The following is a 25,327-nucleotide window of genomic DNA, read 5'->3' as shown; positions in this document are numbered from 1 at the left end:
TAAGCACTCGCCACATATATTCAATCAAATCTTAAAAACAGATTTGGAAGAATTGATAATTAATAGTACACTCATTCAATATGTGGATGACTTGCTGATCTGCTCCCCTACACTGGAGCAGTGTCACCAAGACTCCATAAAAGTGTTGCAAAAATTGGCAGAAGGAGGGCACAAAGTTTCTAAAGAAAAATTACAGTATTGTCTACCCCAGGTAGAATACCTAGGACGCATAATCGCTCACAAAACAAAGGCTATATCACCAAATCAGTTAAAAGGAATAGCTAAAATACCTCAACCACAAACAGTGTGCCAAATGATGACGTTTTTGGGAATGATGGGGTTTAGCGCTGATTGGATAGAGAATTATGCTATAAAAACTGCTTCTTTGCGAACGTTAATTAAGGAAGCAGGACACCAAAATTTGAAAGTGACTCTTGTATGGACAACTGATGCTCTGATAGCATTTGAGTCACTTAAAAGGGAACTGCAGACAGCTCCTGCTCTTACCATGCCAGATTATGATAAACCTTTCCACTTATATGTTTCTGACAGGAAATATGGATATGCATCAGCAGTATTGATGCAGAATACATGTGATGGCTGAAAAAAGCAAGCAATAGCATATTACAGCACCAAGCTGGATATGGTTGCTCAAGGCTATCCTCCATGCAATCAGCAGGGTCTGGCCGCAGTTCACTATGCATATGAAAAGGCATCAGCAATAACTATGGGTTATCCAGTAATTATTTATACACATCATAAAGTAGTTGAATTATTGGAGCAGGGAAGATTTGTTTTGACTCAGGCCAGAAGTTTGACATATTTATCTCTTTTGACTTACCCAGATATAACCATAAAGCGATGTACTACTGTAAACCCGGCCAATTATATTCCCCTAGAGGGGGAAGGAACGCCTCATGATTGCGTTGCTGAGTCTTTGGCCTTTACCAGATTAAGACCAGATTTAGAATCAGCTCCAATATTCAATGCTGAACTTGACTATTTTGTGGATGGTTCTTGCTTCAGAGATCATTTGGGATATCATGCTGGATATGCTGTAGTTCAAAAGGAAGGAGAAAATTTCAATCCAATTGTGGTACAGCATTGTGATCAACCATGCTCTGCACAATTGGCTGAACTGAAGGCATTGACTAAAGCCTGTGTTTTAGGCAATAACAAAATTGTAAACATTTATACAGATTCAGCGTATGCACATGGTGTCTGTCATCTCTTTGGGGCTATTTGGAAACAAAGAGGATTTAAGAAAACTGACGGCACTCCAATTCAGCATTCTGACCAAATCAATGATTTGATCTTAGCTATGATGTATCCAAAAAAGCTTGCAATTATTAAATGCCAAGCACACAAAAAAGGTAGGGATTACATCATAAAAGGAAACAATGCAGCAGATTCATATGCCAAACAAGCCTCTGGGTGCAAAGTAGCAGTTATGGCCCCATCTGTTCTGATCCAACCAAAGCCACAAATAGAAGATGTAGTAAGAATGCAGGAACAAGCTACACCATATGAGTTAACAACATGGCAGCATAGAGGGGCTACTAGGGATACAAATGGATTGTGGAGATCCCATGAAGGGCTAATAATTGCTCCCACACCACTTCTGACAATTTTAATATCAGGTGCCCATGGCTTCGACCATTGCGGGAGGGGTGAGGTTCTTAGGAAGATAAAGCAACAAGGCTTTTGGTCTCCCTATTTGCAGGCTACAGTTGATAATTATCTATCCGAATGTGAAATTTGTGCACAAAATAATGTCAGGAAAGGGACATCAGCACCCATAGGACATATACCAGTACCAGAAGGACCATTTAAACATTTAGTGCTAGATTTTGTGGACATGATAAAATCAGTAGGGGGCAAAAGATACATGCTTGTAGTAATAGACAGATTCAGCAGATGGGTAGAAGCTGTGCCATCCCCAGATCAAGCTGCTGGAACTGTGATTAAATTTTTGACAAGAGAGGTCATTCCCAGATTTGGAATTCCATCTCAGATAAGCTCAGACAATGGATCAGCATTTATTCAGAAAACTGTTAAGACAGTGATTCAACAATTGAGAATAAAGCAAAGATTGGGATGTGTATATCACCCCCAATCTCAAGGAATGGTAGAACGAGTTAATGGAACACTAAAGGCAAAATTAAACAAAATTTGTGCTGACACAAGAATGAATTGGGTGGATGCTCTACCATTAGCCTTGATGAGCTATAGAATGCAGACAAATAGAATAACAAATTTAACGCCCCATGAAATGCTCACTGGCAGACCAATGCCTGCTCCCCATCTGAGAGGGCCATACGAAGGTCCTCCACTAGAGCAGTTGCAAACTGAACTAAGAGCGTATATACGACAATTGACTTCTATACATGAAGCTATTCATTCACAGGAGCAGAACAGGTGAGTAAGAGAGGAAGAAGATACACCATGTCTAATACAACCTGGAGACCAGGTTTATTTAAGAGTTTTTAGAAGGAAATGGAATGAACCAAGAAGAGAGGGTCCTTATACAGTAGTAAGAGCAACCTCAACTGCAATTCAAGTAGAGAATAGCAACACCTGGTATCATCTGAATCATTGTACTAGAGTACCTAGATTAAGAGAAAGACAACAAGACCTAGAAAGTTTAGGGGAACAACAGAACAACGATCCATTGATAAATCATGTAAATACTCAAGAGGTTGAGGGAGAACAGCATATAACATCAAATAACAGTTTTTTGAGTCCCATCCAGGGCAGCATGACTCGATCAAAGAAGGAGATGCAGAAATATCTGATGCAGACCTACGGGTGGCTGGGAAACAACAGGAGGAAACTGGTCTGGAAGACAGTCCTGCTGTTGCTGATGATGATGCAAATGCAGATGAGTGAAAGTCTGGAGGAAGTTTCTCCAAAAGTTGAGGATTATCCCAGTCCGACGAAGATTAACGAAAGTATCCAACAATCATCCTCTGAATTTTCTCTGAAAGGGGTAAATATCTCACAGCAAAATGAAGGTACTTTGCTAAAATTTAATCGTTTAAAGAAAAGTGCCGACCCAGAGGATATACATGAAAATCAAACTGCTACATATGCAATCTATGAAGAAATTGACTATGATCAGATCTCAGATGATCAACTCTCAGAAGCAGCTAACAGCAATGATTGGTACCGTTGGGTAAAATACACAGTTTCAGACTTACAACTATCCAATTGTCTAATATGCTCGCCATCACCTTTGAAAAAACTCACTGTAGTCCCAAATCCTCATGATTATAGACATTGTGCAAAAATCAGGAAAAACAACTGCGCTATGCCATACAGTGATTCCCCGTTTTGCCCTGATGAATGTCTTGATATGATAGGAAACTCCAAATTTACATTAGAAAAAAATGATAGGTTGAAAAAAGAATGTAAAGAGATGAATATCAGAGTTCAACCAGCAGTAAGAGAGATCCCCACAAAATATGTGATAAATAAGAAATTAGAATATGAATGTTATAATCAAACAAAAGGGTCGAAAAATGTAGGAAAATTTAAAGGAAATTGTGCAATAATTTGGCATCTAAATGACAATATGTGGGGAAAAGAAGGTGTTTATATGCAAACCTTCCAAGTGGCTACGGCCACAATAACGAATGAAATGTTGCCAGTTTCAGAAGGGGCAATTATTAAAAAAAATAACGGGGCAGTTAATCGTACATTTGGTAATTGTGCTGAACAAAATGTCCAATTTCCTAAACGATTTCCTTTAATGCAACAAGATGAACAGGTAGCAGACTATTATTGGATCTGCGGAAGAGGAATATTACACCCCACACTTCCTTTAAATTGAAAAGGGATTTGCACTAGGGTTAAACTAATACAGGAAGTGATAATAACAAATTGGATTAAAGAACAAAATGATATACAAACGCCGCAGAATTGGAAGCATAGGGTGAAGAGAAAATATAAACCTGACTGAGAAGTTCGCATAGATGCAATTGGCCAACCTAGAGGAATACCAGATGAGTTTAAAGCTAGAGATGAAGTAAAAGCCGGAATTGAGTCAATAATAGTATGGATAACTGCAATGAAAAATTTAGAATGGATTAACTATATTTATTACAACCAACAAAGATTCATAAATTACACAAACGATGCTCTTAAAGCATTAGGAGAACAATTGGCTCCAACAAGTAAAATGGTTTGGCAAAACAGGCAAGCACTTAATTGGTTATTAGCGGAAAGGGGAGGAATTTGCGTAATGTTCGGAGCGGATTGCTGCACTTTTATTCCAAATAATACTGCCCCAGGTGGATCTTTCACGGAAGCCATGCGAAAATTGGAAAACCTGAGAAAAGAAGTAAAAGAAAATGCGGGAGCGGATAAGAACTTTAGTGACTGATTTGCTTCTGTATTTGGATCATGGAGACAATGGTTAATCAAGATTGGAATATTCGTAGGAATTGCTCTACTTGTTTTTGTCCTTCTCTTTTGTTGTGTTGTGCCATTTCTCAGATCTATGCTGGTTAAAGCTGCCGCCAAGCAGATGGTCAATGTGCGAGTTAATGGACTTGTGCATGACTGCAGAGACCATGTCTACGAAGTCTTTGGGCCAGATTTGGACCAGTTGGATGAGTTTTAAAGACAATTACTACTTTAAATTTCTTTTTGTCTTTAATTTCCTTGAACTTTTAACTTTTACTAATTTCTAAAAAAAAAAAAAAAAAAAAAAAAAAAAAGGATGAGAGTCTTAAGTACGGCATCATCCATAACTAATAGAGTGGACTAAACATAAAATTGTGTGATTATTATTAAAGCCCTATTTACTAGTATACATTTTTGGATGTATTTAGGAGTTCATCGAAGCTCGTATCAGATGTACACGGGGAAAGAGGCAAAAGGAGTACGGATTAAGAAACACCTCGGGATCCAATGGCGAATTAAGCGGAAGAGCAGACTCTACTGGCGGTTTAAAAACCCACTGTCTGCTCCGACACCAGACAGTAATCAGAAGTACCTCTGGCGACGTGGGATAAAACATCAGATATAGCTTTTTTATAGGCGCCGAGAACGTTCTACATTTATATATTTTCTATTAATTGATGATTAATCAAGTATATATGCTGTATACTCACAACTGTGGCCAAGGCTGACAAAGCATATGTATGTAACCTGACTAATAATTGTGTGTGTTGATCTCCCTATGAAAGTATTTAGTTAGGGAGAGCGGAATCTTTTACTCCTTCTAAAAGTCCAAAGTGGAGGGAGATGTTTGGTTCTGTTTCTCCTCTGAAGTGCGGCGCAAGGATGCTGACAATTGATAAGGATATAGATGGGCAACTTTTTGGTTGCACAAGTGTGTTAAGACTTGGCAAGTGTTAGATTCTTAAGTTGCACTTCAGTGAGGGATTTAGGAAAGGGACTTTTATGTTTAAGTCCCTGAGGGGGAATTTATATAGGAGAATTATAGAGGAACTTTTATTGTGTAATCACTATATAATCACTATATAAACTGCCACTATTAAAATAAAGAAATACATTCAAGTGATGCAGAGAAAAACACACAGACATGCAGGGCCTTAGAATTGAGAAAAACACACAGACATGCAGGGCCTTAGAATTGACGAAAACACACAGGCATACAGGGCGTTATAATTGAGGGCCTTACGGCCTTGAGACATGGCTGGTCATGCGGTGAAGTGAGAACATTCAGACTGCATATGCAATACATTTAGACAATGTATGTATTGACCAAGACAAAAACAACCCTTGACAAAATAGCATACATAAGGAGAATCATTTAGAAAGTATGGAAACAACATGATCATGTGCAAACACATGATTTTAAGCACATGCTATATGACCTTAAGATATGTAAAAACAGGAAAACATACAGCCACTAGTTAAAAAGCTAGGATACTATTGGAGCCGGGAAATTGCGTGACATGTCATGATGACTATGGGAAAAAACTGTATATAAACTGTGGGTTTTTGAACATTGGGAGGAGAGAGATCGATCGACCAACTCTGCTGTAACAATAAACTGCTTCAACTTGAGGACTTCGAAGACCTCAGCTTCTTTTTTGAAACTTAGAAGATATTCATTGAGATCCAGCACAACTTTCCACAACAAAAGCAGTAGAGATGACGACACATCGCGCAGAAGTTACAACTTCTGGTAAGACGCAGGAGGAGCCAGGCCCGGAGGCAACCCACAGTGCCCAGAGCCTCCTAGTGTCGCCAACACCTGCTGCCGGCCGCTCGCCTGCTACTCAAAGCTGCCCTCAAGTGACAGCAGCTCACAACAGTCCACAAAGCCCCCAAAGTCAGCAAGTTACAAGATCTGACTGTGTTCCCTTGGCACAGCCAAGAATCCAGTGGCCCCAATCCTCAAAGAAAGCTGAGTGGCTCCAGTTCGACAAGGACGTGAATCAGATCCTGGAAGTGACAGGCAAGGGTGGTGTGGACCAGCGACTGTCAACAATGACCACGCTCATAGTGAACATTGCAGCTGAGCGATTCGGAACTGTGACACCCAAACCCACTCCATCAGCATATACTCCAAGCCAAAGAGTAAAGGAAATCAAACGTCTCAGGAAAGAACTTAAGCTACTAAAGAGGCAGTACAAGGCAGCAGGGGAAGTAGAAAGAGCGGGCCTAGAAGATCTGAGAGGAATCCTGAGGAAACAGCTCGTGAACCTATGTAGGGCAGAGTATCACAGGAAGAGGCGGAGAGAGAGAGCAAGGAAAGGGCAGCATTTTTGGCCAACCCTTTCAAGTTGACCAAGCAGCTCCTTGGCCAAAAGAGGACTGGCAAACTCACTTGCTCCAAAGAGGCTATCAACAATCACCTCAAGGCCACTTATTCTGACCCGAATAGAGAACGACCCCTGGGGTCTTGCGGTGCACTGCTGACACCACCTGAGCCCACATCAGAGTTCAACATGAAGAAACCCTGCCGGAGTGAAGTAGAGGAAGTGGTGAGGAGAGCAAGGTCAAGCTCAGCACCAGGCCCAAGCGGAGTGCCTTACAAGGTATATAAGATCTGCCCAAAGCTTCTACACAAGCTCTGGAGGGTCCTGAAAGTCATATGGAGAAGAGGGAAGATTGCCCAGCCATGGAGGTATGCGGAGGGAGTGTACATCCCAAAAGAGGAGAAGTCGGAGAACATCGACCAGTTTCAAGTCATCTCCTTGCTCAGTGTGGAGAGCAAAATATTCTTCAGCATTGTGGCCAAAAGACTCTCCAACTTCCTATTGAGCAATAAATACATCGACAAGTCTGTGCAGAAGGGAGGCATACCAGGAGTCCCAGGCTGCCTGGAACACACAGGCGTAGTAACTCAGCTCATTAGGGAGTCAAGAGAAGGCAGGGGGGACCTGGCTGTGTTGTGGTTGGATCTCACCAATGCCTATGGCTTAATACCCCACAAGCTGGTGGAGGTCGCACTGGAGAAACATCATGTACCCCAGAAGGTGAAAGACCTCATCATTGACTATTACAGCAAGTTCAGCTTGAGAGTCTCCTCTGGCCAGTTAACATCAGATTGGCACCAGCTTGAGGTAGGAATAATCACTGGTTGCACCATCTCAGTGACCCTCTTTGCACTGGCAATGAACATGATGGTCAAAGCAGCTGAGACAGAGTGCAGAGGCCCCCTTAGCAAGTCCGGAGTAAGGCAACCTCCCATCAGAGCCTTCATGGACGACCTCACAGTGACAACAACGTCGGTACCAGGAGCAAGATGGATCCTCTAAGGGTTGGAGAGGCTCATGGCATGGGCACGCATGAGCTTCAAACCTGCAAAATCCAGATTCTTGGTGCTTAGGAAAGGCAAAGTCAGAGATGAGTTTCGCTTCAGGCTGGGACAACACCAAATCCCATCAGTCACTGAGAGACCAGTAAAGAGTCTCGGGAAGGCCTTTAACTGTAGCCTCAATGTCAGAGACTCCATCAGGGAAACCAGCACTGCCATGGAGGCCTGGTTGAAAGCAGTGGATAAATCAGGGCTCCCTGGAAGATTTAAGGCCTGGGTTTACCAACACGGAATCCTTCCAAGACTCCTCTGGTACTTGCTAATCTATGAGGTCCCCATGACTGTGGTTGAAGGTTATGAACGAAATGTGAGCAGCTATCTACGCAGATGGCTGGGATTGCCACGCAGCTTAAGTAACATCGCTCTGTATGGGAACACCAACAAGCTCAAACTTCCTTTTGGCTCAGTCAGGGAGGAGTTCATTGTGGCACGGACATGAGAACATCTGCAGTACTCTGGATCCAGAGATGCGAAAGTGTCCGGAGAAGGGATTGTCATCAGGACAGAGAGAAAGTGGAGGGCAGCAGAGGCAGTCGAACAAGCGGAAACCCGGCTGAAGCACAAGGCCATCCTGGGGGCAGTAGCACAAGGCAGAGCTGGACTTGGGAGCCTAGCAGCAACCCGGCCAGTGGGAGGGAGAGGCAGAGGCTGGTGCAAGAGGAAGTGCGTGCTTCAGTTGAGGAGGAGAGAACCAGCAGAGCAGTGGCCATGCGGCAACAAGGTGCCTGGATGAAGTGGGAGCAGGTGATGGAGCGGAATGCCACCTGGAAGGACATCTGGACATGGAACCCCCTGAGAATCATGTTCTTGATCCAAGGGGTCTACGATGTTCTTCCCAGCCCATCGAACCTTTACATATGGGGCAGAGTAGAGACACCCGCATGCCCGCTGTGTTCCAAGCCAGGGACACTAGAGCATATTTTGAGCAGCTGTTCCAAGGCACTAGGTGAAGGTCGGTATCGATGGAGACACGATCAGGTCCTTAAATCCATTGCTGAGGCAATCAGCAAGGGGATTAAGGACAGTCGATACCGCCAAGCCACAGCCAAGGTCATTCAGTTTATCAAGGAAGGACAAAGGCCAGAGAGGACAGAAAAGAACTGCTCTGCTGGGTTGCTCTCCACGGCCCGAGACTGGGTGATGACAGTTGATATTGAGAGGCAGCTAAAGATTCCACCACACATCACCCAGTCTACATTGAGACCTGACATAATCTTGGTCTCTGAGGCCACAAAGCAATTAATTCTGCTGGAGCTGACGGTGCCCTGGGAGGAGAGGATGGAGGAGGCTCAGGAGAGAAAGAGGGGAAAATATCAGGAGCTAGTGGAGCAATGTAGGGCGAATGGATGGAGGACCAGGTGCATGCCAGTGGAAGTGGGCAGTAGGGGATTTGCCAGCTACACCCTGAGCAAGGCCTATGGTACACTTGGAATAACAGGCACAAACCGAAGAAGAGTCCTAAGCAACAACGTGGAAGCAGCGGAAAAAGCATCCAGATGGCTCTGGTTGAAGAGGGGGGAACAGTGGGGGCAGTAGCATGCCACTTGGACACAGGCCGGGGTCTGATCAGCCTCGGTCGGGTCGCCTGGAGGAGGGTGTCTGTTGCAAGACCCGAAACACCCTGTGAGCCCAGGAAACAACACTGATGATGTGTCCAAGGTTGTGCATCAGGAGATGTTTCTGTAATAGATAATAAATTATCAGGAGTTGCTATGGCAAAAAAAGTTTTTACGAAGATTTGTGGAAAAATTAGGTTTTTCGCAAGACAATCAGATCTGTTGGATGTTCATTCTTTACAATTGTTGGCAGGAGCTTTAATTCAACCCCATTTTGATTATGCTACATCATTTTGGTACAGTTGCTGCTCACAGAATTTGAAGGAGAAATTGCAAAAGGCACAAAATAAATTAGTACGAATAATTTTAAAAATGCATCCTAGAGCACATTTGCACAAAGAGTCTTTTAATAAATTAGGTATGTTAACTGTTAGTAATAGAGTGTGTTTTTAAAACTGGGAATGGAGCGTAAAATGTTTAATAATGTGGTTCCAAGTTATTTGATAAACCATTTTCAAATGGTGAGGCAACAGCATTCATACAGTTCTAGGGGTTGGGATTTTAATATTTGTTTATTTAAATTTAGAAGTTTAGTGGGGCAAAATATGTTTTTATATACAAGTGCAATCATGTGGAACAAACTACCAAAATCAATCAAGGAAATAAAAGATTTAAGGTTGTTCAAAAAAGCAAAAAAGCAAAAGATGGTTGTTTGATGGGAATAATTAGTTTGCATGGTGGACGAGGATGTTTTAATTTATGTTACTTGAGCGTGAATAGGTTTGCGGCTGGAAGGCCATTAGCTGTGTAAAACATTTGCTGGATAAGTTGACTGTTCGTACCGCTTTGGCGACTGTTTGTTTTATTCTTCATTAGTATTTTTGAAGCCATACATTGTTTTTTAACAGAGGACCACAATGGAAATAAGCCCAGGGCTTTATTGTGTTTTTATCCTTGACAGTTTTTTTTAACAAAGTGTATGGAATACTTTTTGTACAGTTTGTCTAAAATCTGTCAAATAAAATTCAATGCTCAACCGTGAAGCCGATGCGCTCTCACGGCAGCAGATTCACTCTGGAGAATGGAGACTCCACCCCAATCTGTTCAGCTGATATGGGCGTGATTCGGGGAGGCCAAGATCGATCTGTTTGCCTCCCCCGAGAACGCTCATTGCCAGTTGTTCTATTCCCTGACCGAGGGCACTCTCGGCACAGATGCACTGGCCCACAGCTGGCCTCGGGGCACACGCAAGTATGCGTTTCCCCCAGTGAGCCTAATCGCGCAGCTACTGTGCAAGGTCAGGAAGGACGAGGAGCAGGTTATGCTAGTTGCGTCCCTCTGGCCCAACTGAACCTGGATATCAGAGCTCTCCCTCCTTGCGACGGCCCTCCCCTGGCAGATCCCTTTGAGAAAGGACCTACTTTTTCAGGGACAGGGCACCATCTGGCACCCTCGCCCCGATCTCTGGAACCTCCACGTGTGGTCCCTAGACTCGAGGAAGACTTAGGTAACCTGCCGTCTGCGGTGGTTGATACCATCACTCAGGCTAGAGCCCCCTCCACGAGGCGCGCCTACGCCCTGAAGTGGAGTCTATTCACTGAATGGTGTGTCTCTCGCAGAGAAGACCCCCGAACTTGTCAGATCAGTGTTGTGCTCTCTTTCCTTCAAGAGAAGCTGGATAGCAGGCTGTCGCCCTCCACTCTCAAGGTTTACGTTGCCGCCATCTCCGCTCACCACAACGCGGTGTCTGGCGGCACTGTGGGAAAGCATAACCTCATCATCCGGTTCCTCAGAGGTGCTAGGCGAATTAATCCAACTCGCCTCCCTCTCATGCCCTCTTGAGCCTGCGTTCAGATCCCTTCGAGCCACTCGATTAAGTATCCTTAAGATTTCTGTCCTTGAAGACAGCTCTGCTGGTTGCGTTGGCCTCCATTAAGAGGGTCGGGGACCTGGAGGCATTTTCGGTCAGTGACTCGTGCCTGGAATTCGGGCCGGATTTTTCTCACGTTATCCTGAGACCCCGCCCGGTTTATGTGCCCAAGGTTCCTACCACTCTCTTAAGAGATCAAGTAGTAATCCTGCAAGCGCTGCCCCCGGAGGAGGCAGACCCAGCCCTTTCCTTACTCTGTCCAGTTCTCGCCCTGTGCATTTATGTGGAACGTACTTAGTACTTTAGATCCTCTGAGCAGCTCTTTGTCTGTTATGGCGGACGGCAGCAGGGAAGTGCCGTGTCCAAACAAAGATTATCCCACTGGATTGTGGAGGCCATTTCATGTGCTTATTTGAGCAGAGGTCAGCCGCGTCCCCCGGGAGTGCGTGCGCACTCCACTCAGAGCATTGCATCCTCTTGGGCGCGTGCACGCGGCGCCTCTTTAACAGACATTTGTAGAGCTGCGGGCTGGGCGACACCCAACAAATTTGCAAGGTTTTACAATCTGCGAGTGGAGCCGGTTTCCTCAAGGGTATTAGGTAACCCTTGGTGATTGAGGAAACAACTCGGTGGGGTGTTGTAACACGCTTGCGGTGCCTTTTTTCCCTAACACGGAGAGATGTGCACCTTCCCGTCTGTCAGTAAAGTTCCCCGTTCGGTGAGCCCTGCAGATTCCTCTGAGGCCCCCAGCACTAACTCAGCGGAGGAGTCACTTGCTGGCCCACTACGTTAGGTCTGCCCGCTGGTCAGCCCGCGTTTTTGGGTATAGGTGCCAGCTATGTGTGATTCCCTCCGGCGATCCCATATGCTTATTCCGCCACGGTTAAGTCCCCCCCCCCCTGGGTGGACCCGTGCCTTCCCTATCCGCTAACCACCTTCTTATGCGCACTCCCCCTCCTTAGGGTTAGTCCATATGTAATTCCATTTTGTCTCCCTATTGGGTGCGGATGGTCTCCGCAGCGTCCTCCCTACCGAGATTGCACGCTTCCCAACGTACTGTCGTATTTCCTAGAATTATCTAGATGCTAGCGACTTCCAAAAAAATATACCTATTCCGTAAAGCTTCTTTTGAAGTGGGGATAAGTTAGGGCCAAGGGCACGTTGGAGGACCGCGCCTTCCATGATTTGGGTACGTATCGCTTGCCTGACTCCCCTCTTATCGGAGGCATTGGTAAGGTGCAGTTATTATGGCGCTTTCAATGGCTCCCATACGTGGATTTTAACATCAAATCCACTTATAGCACTGGAGTTCCCCAACCGAAGGGGAACGTTCGAGGTTACAGAAGTAACCCTTCGTTCCCCGAGGAGGGGAACGGAAGTGCTATACTCCGTTGCCATAATGACTGTCCCTTAGCTGTTTAAAAGTCTCTTCAGCTTAAAAAAGGATGGCGTTTGCTGGCGCCAGGTATGCTTATATGCTCAGTTAATTGGCAATGCAGCACACCTGCGCAAGCTTACGCTGCCAATTCATTGCTTTCATTGGCCCGTTCAATACTCTTTCAGACAAGCGGCTTCTGAACCAAATCCTCCCATACGTGGATTTTAACATCAAATCCAGCACTCCTGTTCCCCTCCTCAGGGAACGAAGGGTTACTTCTGTAACCTCGAGTGTTCTTTATTTTAATATTGGTATTAGTTTTCTTTTTAAATTTCAGAGAACTCGGACATACTACAGTTTTGGTGCCTGTGAGGGCCCTATTTATATTCCAACCAATTATTACTACAGGTTTGGTGCCCCATGTGAGGACTAAATCTTCACACAACAGGAAAACTCAAGTAACTTCTTCCTCATATTCTTTTAAAAATAATAACTTCTTATTACTAAATTCAGATAAAACTGAGGTCTTGCTTATTAGACCCAAAAACCTGACATGCAAAAACCTAGAACACTGTCTAACCCTTGATGGATTCTTAGTTCAATCCTTATCTTCAGTCAAAATTTTTGGGGTTATATTCATTGCAACCTGTCATTTGAAGGCCAAATTTCAAGCATATGTAAAACTGCATTTTTTCATCTTAAAAATGTTGACAAACTTAGACATATGCTATGTCTGATGCGAAAAAGATTATTCATGCTTTCACGACTTCTCGTTTAGATTATTGTAATGCGTTACTATGAGGTTGCCCTGTTGGCCTAATTAACAAATTTCAGTTAAAAATGCAGCTGCTAAGAGTGCTAGGTTGCACCATGGAAGGGTTCATGCCCTGGCCAGTACCCATGCTGGGCATGCCTGGGGCACCTTGTAGGCCTATTCCAGCTGGCACAATATTTGTGCCCATTAGTGCTTTGTAGAACAAAGAAATATGATCATACAACTCCAGTTCTTTCCTCACTGCATTGGCTCCCTAATAAATATTGTACAAAAATAAATATATATTGACTATCTACAAAGCCGTGAATGGCCTAGCTCCCCAGTATTTGAGGGAGCGTCTGGTGTAATATGGCCCCTCACGTCCACTATGCTCAATTAGTTCTAGACAACTGATTAATCCCAGTATAGGATATTATAGGACAGTATAGTATATGGCACCTAAACTCTGGAACAGCCTTCCTAGCACAGCTCGGGAAGCAGACACACTCTGTCAGTTTAAATGAAGTTTCACAAACTAATTTCGAGAGGAGCACATGATATGATTGACTGCAGCCTGCCACTCATCTACACTCATTGGCTAGCCAATCGGATTGATCCAAACTCACTATAAGTAACCTAGCTAAGATCTACTCCCTTATCTTCATTTTCCGAAGGAAAGCATAGAAGGACGGACCCAGCTCTTCAAATCCTCTCCTATCTCTACATCTACTATACCATCGCCTGCTTCATTAACAACAACCTACTGCAACAACAACAACAACAACGACAGCAACAGCAGAAACCCAAAAAATTCAACGGACACGTCATCAACAACCAACAACAACATCATGGAAAGAGCCGATACACCCGCTCCCCTAGGAACACCAGCACAAGGACAACAAGCTCCAACCGGAAACCAAACCAACATCGAAGCTCCCATAAGAGGCAGAAGACCCATCCACTCTACAGTTTCAAGGACCCATCGCCGTACACAATCTCCATCACCCATAACTCCAAACCGCATCTTACCTTCTCCAGCTTCATCATATGCATCAGCAAGATCTTCATCCCTCATTTCAAACAAAATGACAGTTTTGCAAACGCCGGTATATCCATCCCCAACAGCTACAACAAAGCCGACCTACTGAAGCTCTACGAAGCCTATCCCATCACCAACTCCTCCCCCTCAGGAAAGCAGACCAACTCGCTCCCACCACACCCCCTATCCTCAACCTACTTCTGCACAGCAAGCAACAAACCACCCCAGACCACCCAAGAAAGCAACCAGGAAAACCAATAAAAAACTACCTCAAGTTACTGGACAGTCTGCACCCGCTACCATTACCTTTCAAAATACAAATAATCCACAGGAAAATTACGCCACCCCAGGACTTCCCACTCCCCTCCTCTGGCCTCCAGCTCCACATTCCAGCGGAAACTCCATTCCAGCTCTTCCCCCTCTCTCAACCCTCCCCATTCTGTTCGCCCTTCTAACCTTCCCATTTCTTCAACTACGATCCTTAACGCCGTTCCTCTACCTACTAATTTCCCCTCTTCTAATACCCCCTTTTTTCCCTCTACATCTCTCCACCAAGCACCCACCGTCATTACTAACCCTCCCCAACAGTCTACCCTCCGTACTAACATCTCTTCCACAAGGCCCCCCTTCACTCTAAGCACTGCCACACCCCTTCCCATTCTGCAAAATGCTCCAGTCCTGGAACCACCCCCGATCTCCAATGCCATCAGAAACCTCATCTTATCAGGTGCCAACATAGACCTTTCTACACTCCTTTCACCCATAGCACCTCCCTCGGCAGAACGACAGGTGGATTGCGGCGAATTCACTATTACCCTTAAACCACCAGTTAGTTCCCAAACTCGCACACTTTCCATTGCCGAATTCCACGTAGCCTTCGCACAATACACAGAAACCATCTGCTCAGTTTTTCCCCATAGGAGGCGCCTCCTATGGGGGAACACATTTCTACACTTATCACAAATTATTCTCAGCTAAATGCGCAATTTGCGTCACTCAGTGGAATCAGTGCACTTATTGGGGGGCTTTGGACACTGATCTCCACAACAGAGTATTCTTAGGATGTCGCAATCTGTCATGCGCGGTCTGCTGCTCTAACCTACACCCGACCACTTCCTGTCCCTTCGTAATTCCCTCCGCCAAGAAAGAACTACAAACCCCAAAATCCACCAGCTACGTACCCCGCCCTTCTACTTCTGCTATCCCCTCTCTACTTCCTCCTCCCTCCTCTCAAAACACTCCTTCTTCTCAAACCTGTCATAATTTCTTGCACCCTGATCCTAACTTTTCTAAATTTCTCATTTCAGGTCTGTCTAACGGATTCCACCCTGGTGTTTCGACCCTTCCTTCCTATAACCTCGCATGTCCTAATCTACAATCCGCTAATGCTGAACCAGACGTGGTGGAGCATCTAATCAAGAAAGAGATCGATAATAAATTTATGATCGGTCCCTTTCTTGCCCCACAACCCCCCCTAACGTCCCATTCACCCCTTCTCCTCCTTTCCTCTTTTGCCGAGGGGAGCTCTCGAGAACACCTGACCTCGTACTCCCCTCACATGCTTTATGGAACTGGCGCTAGCCCTGGGCTCAACTATCTCCGAGCTCAGGGTTCTCTCCCGGGACAGCATGCCAAACCTGCTAACTTGCTAACAAGTTGTTAAACAGTATCTAAGTGTGAACTCTTGAAACAAGATTAAAGACACATCTCTTTACACTAACATACACAAAACACAAATGCTTTTGAAATTCAAATCCTCTAAAGGATTGATTGTCTGCATTATTTAGGGCAACCGGAGCCATGAACACTTCCCTAAAGACATTTTATTTTGAAAGGGCATCTGGGCTTATGTCAGTCTATTTTTATTAATCCCAAGGTTTTCATAATAATGGACCGGGCCGTATCCTGAGCAGCTGCTGTGGTCGTCATGGAGGAGTGAAGAGCATGAGACTGTTTCCTGTAAGATCCCAGTGACAGAGGAGTCCTCGCATTGATCCTGAAGGGCCAGCCTGTACACCAGCCGGTGTCCTCTCTCACCTGCAGCTTCTTCAAGATGGACGTCCAGCTTTCTCCAGCCTCCGGCGCCTAGACTGTAGGTCTGCACAAGTTGTTTGACCATATGGTAGTGCCCAATTAAGCCTGGTTTCTCTCAAGGTTTTTTTTATCCTTCTCTTTTGCTAATTGGTAAAGTTATTTCCTCCCCACTGGCTTGTATGGTTAGAGACTTGTGGAGATGCGCTATGATGGATTTGCTCTTTAGCGTTTGGGCTTTCAGCAATAAAATTTAAACCACACTAAAATGAACTAAACTAAACTGAACTTAAACTCTAAAAGCTGACACCATTTCAATTTACTATAATCTTCTATGAGAAGCTGCTTTGACACAATCTACATTGTAAAAGTGCTATAGAAATAAAGATGAAGTGAAATGAGTTTAATTGGAAAAAGTGAAATGCAACTGTTATTAATTAGTGGTGATTAGTTACAGTCATTCTTAAGATTTTCCAACTTAATAAAAAGGCATGCAATACATTTGGCTGGAAGAGAGGGACTTGAAATTACCTCTTTAATTAAAATGTATAAATTGAATGTTATTAAATCTAAATTTAAAGATAGTAAAACCACCTTTGATAAACAGCAAATTACGTAGAACTGGTAAGTGTGTGAACCTCCTACTACCTGAATGCTAAAAGGATGGACACCTACAACACCATTAGAGTCACAAAGACAAAGTTTTTGATGAAATAATTTTATGTTAAAGTTTTTAGTACAATAAAATTCAAAAATGCATTCTGAAAAGAAAACACAACAAAACAGGCGCTTAATCTCTTTGTGTCAGCAAAAACTGAAATGTGTTCCACTTACAGTATATCTAAAACAATGTAAATGATCACAGGATTCATCTTTATAATTCAAATAAGAAACAAATCCCCTGTGGAATAAATCTAAAAAGTAACAAAATAAAGATTTGGTCATGAGCCTCAGCATCTGATGGAGGGTAAGTTTAAAGCAGCAGATGAGAAATGGAAAATAAATAGAAAAAAAAGGGCCAAATAAACTTCATCTGGAGTTCACAATACTTCATTAATTCTAAAGCCATCAAACAATGTGATGGACAAGTAACACTGACCTGGAACAATGCGTGAATTGAAAATCAACGTACATTGCAAGAAAATAAAGACTATGACTGTTTTTTGTCAACGTAAATACTAGTTCAATTAGTTAGTAGAAATGTGTAACACCACTCCTGCAACCACCAGTGTACTTCGTATGTGTGGTGTGGCTTCAACTATTTTTTCTTGAACTTTCTAATCTTCTACTAATGTAATGGCTTACACTTTCCATATTACAAGTTTTGGATTATTCAAGTACTGTTAATAACCTTCACACATTTGTATAACTTAAAAGGTGGCCATCTCAAAAAAATACTGGAATTATATCTACAGATACAGTCTAAAGGGGGTCATGTTAGAGTGATTGTTATATATATATATATCAGCCAAAATGTAAGAATTCAAACCATAAATAAAGCAGTAAATCAGTGAATTTTAAGGATGTGGTCATTTGTCCTATACAATCAGAAAAGTGAAAAAAAAATAAAAATAATTTACACCATGATATGTACAAAATGAACCCCTCTTGGACTTTAAAGTCACAGCATAAATAATGCATATCTTGAGGTCACTTATGAATTGTATTTGAAATGTTAAACAGGGCCATGATGAAAACAAGCCTTTGATGTTTGTTAATAACAAAGTGGAAAAACGTACCAAACTGCATCCTTTTTTAAAAAAATGTTTTTTTCCTTTAAAAGTATACAATAATATGCTTTGCATCTATTACAAAAAAAAAAATAATAAACACTCTCTGATTAATAATGAACATGAAATAAAAGCAGATGTGTTTGTTTTTCTCTTAATGTACATGAACAAATGACTGTTCAAAAGAGATGGGACACTGGCTAGTTTTGTCCATATAACTGGATGCTGCTCCCTCATTTGAGAAGGTGCATTTGGACTGTTTTACTCTTGGGGTTAATCTTCATTTTCCAAAGTAGCCAAAGCTGGCAAAGGCATCTTGTTTAGGTTGCACCATGGAGGGGTTCATGCCCTGGCCAGTACCCATGCTGGGCATGCCTAGGGCACCTTGTAGGCCTATTTTAGCTGGTACAATATTTGTGCCCACTAGTCCTTGATTGACAGACATGCTTCCAATACCCACAGAACCAATTCCTGTGGTACCCATCGCCATTGTAGGAGGCGTGACTCCAACCATCATGGGGTTCATTCCTCTTTTGGGAGCAGCTGTTGAAGATTGGGCATTGAGTGTCATTCTGGCAAAATTGTGAGTGACCATCTGTAAAGGTGGCTGAACACCTAAATAAGAAACATTATTAGGGTTATTCATTATATTATGTTATGTTCAATTTCAATAAACACAGTTAACATGTTACTATTAAATCATAAAGAAAATGTTGATATGTTTAACCTTGCTGCATCATGGTATTGAGTGTGGGCTGTGTGGGTTTGGAAGGGTTCAGGCCTGCAGACAGGAAATCCAGGCTGATATTGACACTTGGGTCTGACCAGGTGGAAGGCATTGATAACTTGCCCTCCGACGTCTGTAGTCCCATCTGCTGAGGCAATAATTGACTGCCTATTGTCTGACAAAGAAAAAGCCATAGGTACATTTCTTTTACAATCTGTAGTAATATAAAAAAGAAAAATGGCTTTTCTGAGGTAAAAGTGTTGTTTGTTGACAATATTTAGCTACTGTTACTGTTTAGCTACTAACATGTAAACAAAACAGTAATGATTGGTGTTGTATGATCTGCATTTAAATATGACGAATGGTTTCTTTCAATAATGTTCACGAAGCAATGCATGTCAGGGTACATTAAAGACAGTCAAAACTATATATGAGATGGACAGAAATCAAAAGATGAGATGCTATTTTAAATTAAAATTAACATTGGATACCAGATGGGTTACAAATAATGCTTAGGAAAGTTCTCTTTGAACGGGGAAAAAGTGGTCTGCCTGACAAGTGGAGAAATGTTTTCTGCGTGATTCACACCAGCAACATAAAAAAAGCAGATAACTTTTTCTTCTTGACAGAACCATCAGACAAGGTGTAATGTGGGACATATTTTTTAAGGAATTACATTTTCACAGAAGGGCTAATAATTTTGTCTTCACATAGACACACAAACACACCTTGTCTGATCTGCTTTCACTTTATATATATATATATATATATATATATATATATATATATATATATATATATATATATATATATCCTCCAGCTGTGTCCGCTTACCACAGAGGACTGAGATGGGACTAGATGTTGCGAAAAGAGCTGAAGAGAGAACCTTTCCTTTTTTTCCTTTTTCTATAATGTTAAATTATTAATGTTAAATTATCTTTTTGTAATACAATCAAAAATAACAAAACGAATCTGACAAATTTGTTGTGTAACAATGAATGGCACAAGGAGAAAGTACTGAAGCACTGAAATGCATTTAATACTTTATAAAAATTTATTTTTTAACATGGAAGCTTAAAGACGACTCTCATTTGGAGAGAGAAGTTGCATGCATTGTTGAAGTCTGTAAAAAAAAAAAAAGAAAATCAAACCTGAACACTCCTGTGTAAATATCCTGATGGTTCTTTGGGTCTCATCTATCAAATCCGATGTTTATTTTGTAATTTCTATTAGATTCAAGTCTAGTGATTGGCTAAGCCATTTTACAGCTAGACATTTGTGTTTTGGATCATTGTCTTCCTTGCTGTCCACCCGTGTTTCATCTTCATCATCCTCTCAATGTAGATGTTGGACCGAAGCAGCTAATATTAATATACAATAACGTAAGACGGAGGGTTGCTATTTAACTAAATTTCAGCTGCTGTCTGGGCTTTCGCTGCCTTTACACACCTCTCTTTCTTTATGTGTTCAACACATTTTTCCCTGTGTTATTTAATATTATTACACATAACAAAACACAGAACACAAGTTTTTTTTTTTTTTCATTTATATATGCATATGCATATATGGATTTCTTTGGTTGTTACAAACAAAAAAGTCAATAGCACCTTTAAAAATATGTTTTCTGAAAAATGTATTCAATACTTATTTTCCTTGCTTAAGTGCCAAAGTATATTGACACTTTTTTTTGCATTATCCTTTTATACTTTTTGTATCTGCCCACTATAATGAAACATCCGTGATCGATTACGTAGTGGTAAATCTTTTCTCGTTTACCCGTTTTGTACTGTATGAGAACGTTTGAGATTACAGAAGTAACCCTTCGTTCCCCGAGGAGGGGAACGGAAGTGCTATACAGTGGATTTGATTTTGTAAAATCCACGTATGGGAGGATTCGGTTCAGAAGCCGATTGTCTGAAAGAGTATTGAACGGGCCAATGAATGCAATGAATTGGAAGCGTAAGCTTGCGCAGGTGTGCTTCATTGCCAATTATCCCAGCATATAAGCACACCTGGAGCGAGCAAACGCCATCCTTTTAAGCTGAAGAGACTTTCAAACAGCTAAGGGACAGTCATTATGGCGACGGAGTATAGCACTTCCGTAACCTCAAACGTTCCCCTTCGGTTGGGGAATTTCAGTGCTATACAGTGGATTTGATCTTGGAAAATCCACGTATGGAAGAACTATGGAAAACGGCATAATGACTGCACCTTACCAACGTCCCCGATGAGGGGATAGTCAAGCAAGCGTGACGCACCAGCATCATGGGAGGCGCGGTTCTCCAACGTGTCCCTGGCCCTAATTTATCCTACTTCAACAGAAGTTTTACGGATTTAGATATATTTTTTGGGAAATCGTGAGCGTCTAGATAATTCTAGAGAAATACGACAATACGTTGGGAAGCGTGCAATCCCGATAGGGAGAACGCTGCGGAGGCCATCCGCTACCCAAGGGGGGAGAAAGATGGCAGAATTTACATATGGACTAGCCCTAAGAAGGGGGAGTGCACATAGAAAAGTGGTTAGCGGAGAGGAAAGACACGGGTCCACCCAGGGGGGGACTTAACCATGGCGGAAAAAGCATATGGGATTGCCTAGTGGTGATCACGCATGGCAGGCACCTATACCCAAGACGCGGGCTGACCAGCAGGCAGACCAACAACATGGTGGGCCAGCAAGTGACTCCTCCGCTGAGTCAGTGCTGGGGGCCACTGAGAAATCTGCAGGGCTCACCTGACGGGGAACTTTACTGACAGATAAAAAGGCGCACGTATCTCCGTGTTAGGGAGAATGGTGCAGCAAGCGTGTTTCAACACCCTACCGAATTGTTTCCTCAATCACCAAAGGGTTACCTAATACCCTTGAGGAAACCGGCTCTACTCGCAGATTGTAACCTTGCAAATGTGTTGGGTGTCGCCCAGCCCCCAGCTCTAGATGCGATGCTCAGGATGAAGAGGATGCGATGCTCAGAGTGGAGTGCGCACGCACTATCGGGAGATGCGGCTCACCTCGGCTCTGATAAGCGAGAGAATGGCATCCACACTTAAAATCCACTTGGTACCAAAACTTAATTTCGATACGGCACTTCTCTGCTGCCGACCGTCATAACAGACGAAGAGCTGCTAAACTCAGAGTGCGGTCCGGATAATACGCAAGGCGCGAACTGGACAATAAAAAAAGGGCTGGGTCTGCCTCTTCCGGGGGCAGCGCTTGCAAGCTCACTACCTGGTATTAAAATGGAGTGGTAGAAACCTTGGGCACATATCGCGGGTGGGGTCTCAGAACGTGAGAGAAAGCCAGCCCAATTACAGGCACGAATCACTGACCGAAAAAATGCCTCTGGGTCCCTGACCCTTTAATCGATATCAACGCGACCAGCAGAGCTGTCTTCAGGGACAGAAAAGATACTGAGTCGAGGATCGAAGGAATCTGACGCTGCTCGTGTAACGAGGGCGAGATCCTAAGAGGGCATGAGAGGGGGCGGGGTGGTTTAATTCGCCTAGCACCCCTGAGGAACGGGATGATGAGGTTATGCGTTCCCACGGTGCTGCCAGCCACCGCGTCATGAGAGACAATTACGGGGGTCTTCTCTGCGAGAGACCTCCCATACGTGGATTTTCCAAGATCAAATCTACTGTATAGCACTGAAGTTCCCCAACCGAAGGGGAACTGTTAATACTCCCACTGGTAGTCTTATGTGCTTTACAGACTCATAGGGGTGCCTTCTTGTGTCCAGCTGGGGTATCCAAATCTACTAAAATGTCTAGGATATGGCTTTTGCTTTCGCTTTCTGAAGCTGTTTAATTGCATACATACATGCATGCATGCATACATACATACATACATACATACATAATATATATATATATATATATATATATATATATATATATATATATATACATACATACATACATACATACATACATACATAATATATATATATATATATATATATATATATATATATATATATATATATATATATATATATATATATATATATATATACATACAGCTGAAGTTAGAATCATTAGCCCCCTTTAAAATTTTTTACATTTTTCCCAAATTATGTTAAACAGACCAAAAAAGCTTTTCACAGCATGTCTGATAATATTTTTTTTCTTCTGAAGAAAGACTTTTTTGTTTTATTTTGGTTAGAATAAAAGCAGTTTTTAATTTTGTACAAAACATTTTTGGGACAAAATCATTAGCCCCTTTCAGCTATATATATTTTTTATTATACAATAACTTGCCTAATTACCCTAACCTGCCTAGTTAACCTAATTAACCTAGTTAAGCCTTTAAATGTAACTTTAAGCTGAATAGAAGTGTCTTAAAAAAATCTAGTCAAATATTATTTACTGTCATCATAACAAAGATAAAATAAATCAGTTATGAGATATGAGTTATTAAAACTATTATGTTTAGAAATGTGTTGAAGAAATCTTCTCTCTGTTAAACAGAAATTGGCAAAAAATAAACAAATTGGGAGGGAGGGGGGGTTGATAATTAAGAGAGGCTAATAATTCGTACTTCAACTGTCTGAAAAATCAGAGCACATTACACCTGTCCTCAGATCTTTACACTGGCTGCCAGTTACATTCAGAATAAACTTTAAAGTATTATTACTGGTCTATTAATCAATAAATGGCCAAGGTCCTAAATACATAACAGATATGCTCACTGAATACAAATCTAACAGATCAATCAGATCTTTAGGATCATATAAACTAGAAATTCCAAGAGTTTAGTCAAAGCAGGGTGAATCAGCTTTCAGCCACTACGCCCCTTGCTGCTGAAATCAGCTTTCAGAAATGATCAGATGTGCTCCAACATTAGGCATGTTCAAATCAAGCCTGAAAACACATCTGTTTAGCTGTGCCCTTACTGAATGAGCACTGTGCTACGTCCGACAGATTGCAATATTATGTTTTCTCTTCTTTTTCATTCTTTTATATCACAATTTATCTGTTTTTTAATCATTTTTATTATTTGTTTTTTTTTCTTATACTTATTTCTTTTATTCTTGTTTATGTAAAGCACTTTAAACTGCCTCTGTGTATGAAATGTGCTATATAAATAAACTTGCCTTGCCTTGTATATGTATATAACTAATTAATCGCACCTTTTTTAAAAAATTTATCGCGATTAATCACATTTAAAATACTGAAACTTGTAATTTTGGCTATTTAAATGTAAAATTTATGTAAACGCAAGACAAAACTATTTAAATTCAAAATATTATTGTTTAATAGAATTTTTGTTTAACTTATAACACAGATTTCTTCATGTAAACAACATACCCACAATAAACCATCAATATCCTGGCTTGACAGCCATATTTATTACAGAAATTAAAACACAGGCATGTTAATGACATTTAAATTTCCAAACAATCAATGCCAATAAAGAAAACATTGATTTTCATGTTGGATTCTAAGTGGACTGCAAAAAAATGCCAAAATACAGAAATTGCAGATATGAAAAATGAAAAATTATAATAATAAACTATAGAATACAAATTGTTGCACTCATTGAAAAGTTTTATTGCTGTGAGATGAGAACATTAATTATAGAGTAGAAACAATTTTGCTTAATCCTCCTTTACATTCATCCAGTTGCTAGGAGTATCCCGCAAGTGCACAGAAACTCCCAAATGCCCGAAAATGAATGATAATTTCTTGCAAACCGGTCGTTAAATACATTGCACACCTCTCTCGCCCCTACTCAGATACGTCCCTCACTCCACCCCTGACACCCCTCAACAGGCCTGACACAGACACACACACAGACACACACACACACACAACGCGCTGCAGACGTTTTGGCCCCAACGGCCTTCCATACCGGAGTGACTCCCCTCAGATTCAACACGCATGATCACGTTCATCCAATTTGCTTAAACTAAGCGTCCTAAAGTATTACTGTATTTCACAAGGATTCTGACACAACAACGCAAAGCATACGCTTTCGTTGCGTTTAATGAGGTAACACGCTAAACTTGGAGGGCGCATGCTGAAAGGCAGAGTAATGCCCTGTCTTTGACAGCTCGCGTCTTCACCAGAGACTTTCTGAGTACATTCACGTAAGACAACAATACTCCGTTTTTAATATGATTAAGATTATACTCTTATTAAAAGTCTACCGTGTAGCCTTAAAAGGAACCTTACCTTAAAGGAACACCGAGTCACGAAATGCGGAGGATTTTCTTTCTGTTCGCCATGCGGTATCAACTTACAACAGATGTCGAAAGTTAAAAATGAAACACCCGAAATTGCATGAAACTCTGGATAACCTGTGACGCAACTAATTGTTTTATACTGGAACTTGCCTTCAAAAAGTGCTTCCTTGTTCTTATACACATTTATTGCATGCTGAACACACGTCCACCACAACAGGAAGTAAAAAAAACCGAACTGCGTTAATTGCGTTAATTTTTTT

General features: G+C 42.0%; 1 protein-coding gene across 23 annotated transcripts in view; it reads right to left on the bottom strand.

Moving 5' to 3' along the window:
• Window positions 1-25,327, bottom strand: part of clint1b (clathrin interactor 1b) — a 542,948-nt gene that overhangs the window by 373,195 nt on the left and 144,426 nt on the right. For 22 of the 23 annotated variants that reach the window (XM_073935407.1, XM_073935406.1, XM_073935408.1 and 19 more), the window contains 2 exons: window positions 18,884-19,058; window positions 17,129-18,771 (listed from right to left, as the gene is read on the bottom strand). The exons of the other annotated variant lie outside the window; for it this stretch is intronic. In XM_073935407.1, coding sequence (XP_073791508.1) covers window positions 18,437-18,771; window positions 18,884-19,058 — 510 coding nt within the window. In that variant the 3' untranslated portion in view covers window positions 17,129-18,436. Of the gene's footprint in view, window positions 1-17,128; window positions 18,772-18,883; window positions 19,059-25,327 lie in introns of those variants that run through there. 23 annotated transcript variants of the gene reach the window in all.

Source organism: Danio rerio, chromosome 21, assembly GCF_049306965.1.
Source record: "Danio rerio strain Tuebingen ecotype United States chromosome 21, GRCz12tu, whole genome shotgun sequence".
In the NCBI taxonomy this organism is placed as follows: domain Eukaryota; kingdom Metazoa; phylum Chordata; class Actinopteri; order Cypriniformes; family Danionidae; genus Danio; species Danio rerio.
Note: the sequence above shows the minus strand (reverse complement) of the source record. Positions and strands in the feature narration are given on the sequence as shown.